Source organism: Nannospalax galili, unplaced genomic scaffold, assembly GCF_000622305.1.
Source record: "Nannospalax galili isolate Female #2095 unplaced genomic scaffold, S.galili_v1.0 scaffold875, whole genome shotgun sequence".
NCBI lineage: Eukaryota > Metazoa > Chordata > Mammalia > Rodentia > Spalacidae > Nannospalax > Nannospalax galili.
Genome location: NW_008337059.1, coordinates 309948 through 313344, shown reverse-complemented (window position 1 = coordinate 313344; position 3397 = coordinate 309948). Strand labels below are relative to the sequence as shown.

Sequence of the window (3397 nt, the reverse complement as noted above, 5' to 3'; positions counted from 1 at the left end):
TACATATATGTTTTGTATATGTTTTATGTATGGATATATATGTATATATGTATTTGGGTTGGGTTTTGTTCATTTGTTATTTGTTGTTTTTTTCCTTGGGGGAGACACATAAGGTTTCACTTTGTAGTTCAGGCTAGCCTCCAACTTACTATGTAGCCCTGGCTGGCCTTGAACTCATAACAATCCTGCCTCAGCACTGCAAGTGCTGGAATTGCAGATGTGCACCACCATGCCCTGCTTAGCATGTTTTTTAGGTAGAATACGAGTATAAAGAACAACTTCCCTCGTCCCTTGGTGATGAAATTTGGTTTATATATAAAGGAAGGAGGAAGACTGGCTTCATTGTCCTTAACTAGTTTTCAGAATTAACACGCCAGTTTGTTGTCCTCCAATGAGTTGTTTTACCATTATGAAACCAGATTTAGGTATATTTCTTTTGATCTATCATAATTATTTTGTTTATTGATGCTTAAAATACTTAAAATATCTCCTCTCTGGCTAATGATACTCTCTCTCTCTCTTTTTTTTTTTAGTCTTTTTTAGACAGTGTTACCCTGTAGCCCCAACTGGCCTGAAACTCATAGAAATCTCCCTGCTTCTGCCTCCCGAGTGCTGGGATTAAAGGCCTGTGCCACTACATCTAGCTAAGTGAGAGCCCCTTGAAGCTTGCTCTTAAGACCTTGTGACATGGCTCTAATAGTTTGATGGCTCTTTTACTATGAACATTCCTTTATTCTTGAAATTATCTTGATCTAGATACTCCAAAGTAATCGTGTTTTGTTTTAAAGCTTAGGGCAACGCAGATTACTTTGGAAAGGATTATGTTACTTTCTTATTGATGGAGAATGAACATTATACTGTTACCTGAATAAAACTGTTTTTGTTCCCTGTGCTTAACAACCTTATAATATAAAATTTTAAGAGAACAGCCTTCACCCTTAAATTTGGCTATCAGTAGCACCGTGAAGGTTGTAGAGTACAATTGAGATTTAACATATTTTCACTCTAAATTTTATAGTTAGATTTTGCTTTATCAAGTTCTTAGGCTCTTCTGTAATTAGAAAAAAATTTTTTTTCATAAGAGCTTTTTTCTGTGTTATTTTATCACAGGTGCTGGTCGGATTGAATTATGTTCTGGTTTATTGGAAGGAGGAACCACACCCAGCATGGGTAAGTATTTTTTTAATCACAGATTTTCTCATAAGAGTTTATAAAACAACTGATTATTTAATGTTTTGTTATTTGATAAATACTATACTAATTTAAAATGTTTGTGGTTGTAAATAATCAAAAGTTTTATAAAAAATATTTGTACTCAAACAGCAAAAAATTGGAAGACAAGTAAGTAGTCGCTGTTAATACTGATTTAGCTGTTTTGCAGTAATATCAACAATCAGGCATTAAAAAAAAAATCTATTTTTGCGGCTGGAGAGATGGCTCAGTGGTTAAAAGCACTGACTGCTCTTGCAGAGGACCCGGGTTCGATTCCCAGCACCCACATGGCAGCTATGAACCATCCTTAACTCCAGTTCCAGAGGAATCTGAAGCCCTCTTCTGACCTCCACGGCATTGCATGACACGGGCACATTCACATACATGCAGACAATACACTCATACACGTAAAATAAAAATAATAAATTTTTTAAAAATTTCTTTTTTTTTTTTTTTTGAGGCAGGGTCTCCCTGTATCCCCGGCTTGCCTGGAACTCTCTATGTAGACCAGGATGGCCTCAATCTCACAGAGATCCATCTGCCTCTGCCTCCCTCTGCTGGGATTAAAGACATCTGCCTAGACTAGCATCTTCAGTATATTGATTTTTGTCCCCCTGGCCTCTGTGTTGTTGCCATAGATTTTACTTTGACATGTGTCAAAAAAAATCCCATATTGTTATCCTTGCTTGAAGAGTCAATTAACTTTTTTATTTATGTTATGAGTGTATTGCCTATATGTGTGTAAGTGCATCTATATTGTGCAGTCCCTGTGGAGGTCAGAAGAGTTACTGTAACTGGAGTTACAGATGGTTGTTAGCCACCATGTGGGTCCTGGGAATTGAACCCAAGTCCTCTGCAAGAGAAGTCAGTGCTCTTAACTGCTGAGCCATCTCTCCAGCCCCTAGTCAACTAACTTTTAAAGAGCATTAAATAATAAAATAATCATATATTCTTGCGAATTTTCCATTTCTCTTTTTTCATCCTTTTGTATAAATGTAGGTTTCTGTCTGGTTTCATTGTCCTTTTACTTGAAGTGCCATTAATTAATTAACTTTGAAACAGTGCCTTGCTGTTTCCCAGGCTAGCTTTAAACTTGGAATCTTCCTGCATTCTCCCTTTAGTGATGGGATTATAGGTGTGTGCTGTCATACCCAGTACTCTAATATGTCTTTTAATACATGTGTGCTGGTTGAGTCTTTCAGCTTTTGTATGTCTGAAATGTTCTCCTTTGTTTTTTAAAAACTTTATATATCTTATGTGTATGAGTGTTTTGCCTACATGTATATAAATATGCCACATTTGTGCAATCCCCATAGAGGCCAGAGAGGGCATTGGATCCCCTGGTACTGGAGTTACGGATGGTTGTTAGCCATCAGGTGGGTGTTGGGAACTCAACTTGCATCCTCTAGAAGAGCAGCTAGTGCTATTAACCTTTGAACCATCTCTCTTGCCATCCTTTTATTTTTAAAATATATTTTGCTTCATGTACAATTGTAGGGTTGTGGGGGGTTGGTTTTTAATTTTTAGATGAAAAAAATTACATTTATTTTATTGTGTGTGTGTGTGTGTGTGTGTGTGTGTGTGTGTGTGTGTGTGTGTATTGTGGGGGCAGCGCATGTGGACGTCAGAGGACACCTTGCTATAGTTGGTTTTCTCCTTCCACTATGTGTGTTCCAAGGCTCCAACTGAGGTCATCAGGCTTGGAGGCCAGCATCTTTACCAGATGAGCTGGCCATAGGTTTTTTGTTTTTCTCTGCTCACTAGTACTTTCTTCTGTAAACTAGCTCCCTTGGTCTCTGTAGATTCTCAGCTTTGTCTCCTCAACTCAGGTTTCTATCTAGGTTCCCCCTCCCTGTGCTGTGACCTAGAAACTCTCAAGGCAGTAAACTGGTCAGTGATAGAGCCCATCTCATTTGTTTTCTGCCTTTCAGGGAGCATTGTCTTTTATTCATTGTCAAGTGCTTTGAAACCATCATATATATATATACATGTCTTATTTTGGTTTGGTTATTATAGGAAAGAAGGTAAACCTGCCGGTGTTACTCTCTCTTGGCCAAATACAAAAGTCACCATATGAACTTTTGACTGAGTTATGCTACTATGAGATCAATGATAACATTATTTGTATAAAAGTTTTTTAAAATTTTTATTTATTATTTTATTTTATTTTATATATATGCATGTA

General features: G+C 37.1%; 1 protein-coding gene across 2 annotated transcripts in view; it reads left to right on the top strand.

Moving 5' to 3' along the window:
• Cutc (cutC copper transporter) overlaps positions 1 to 3397 on the top strand; it is a 26027-nt gene that overhangs the window by 5964 nt on the left and 16666 nt on the right. For both annotated transcript variants that reach the window (XM_008831938.3, XM_029563017.1), the window contains exon 3: positions 1111 to 1170. In XM_008831938.3, coding sequence (XP_008830160.1) covers positions 1111 to 1170 — 60 coding nt within the window. The remainder of the gene's footprint in view (positions 1 to 1110; positions 1171 to 3397) is intronic.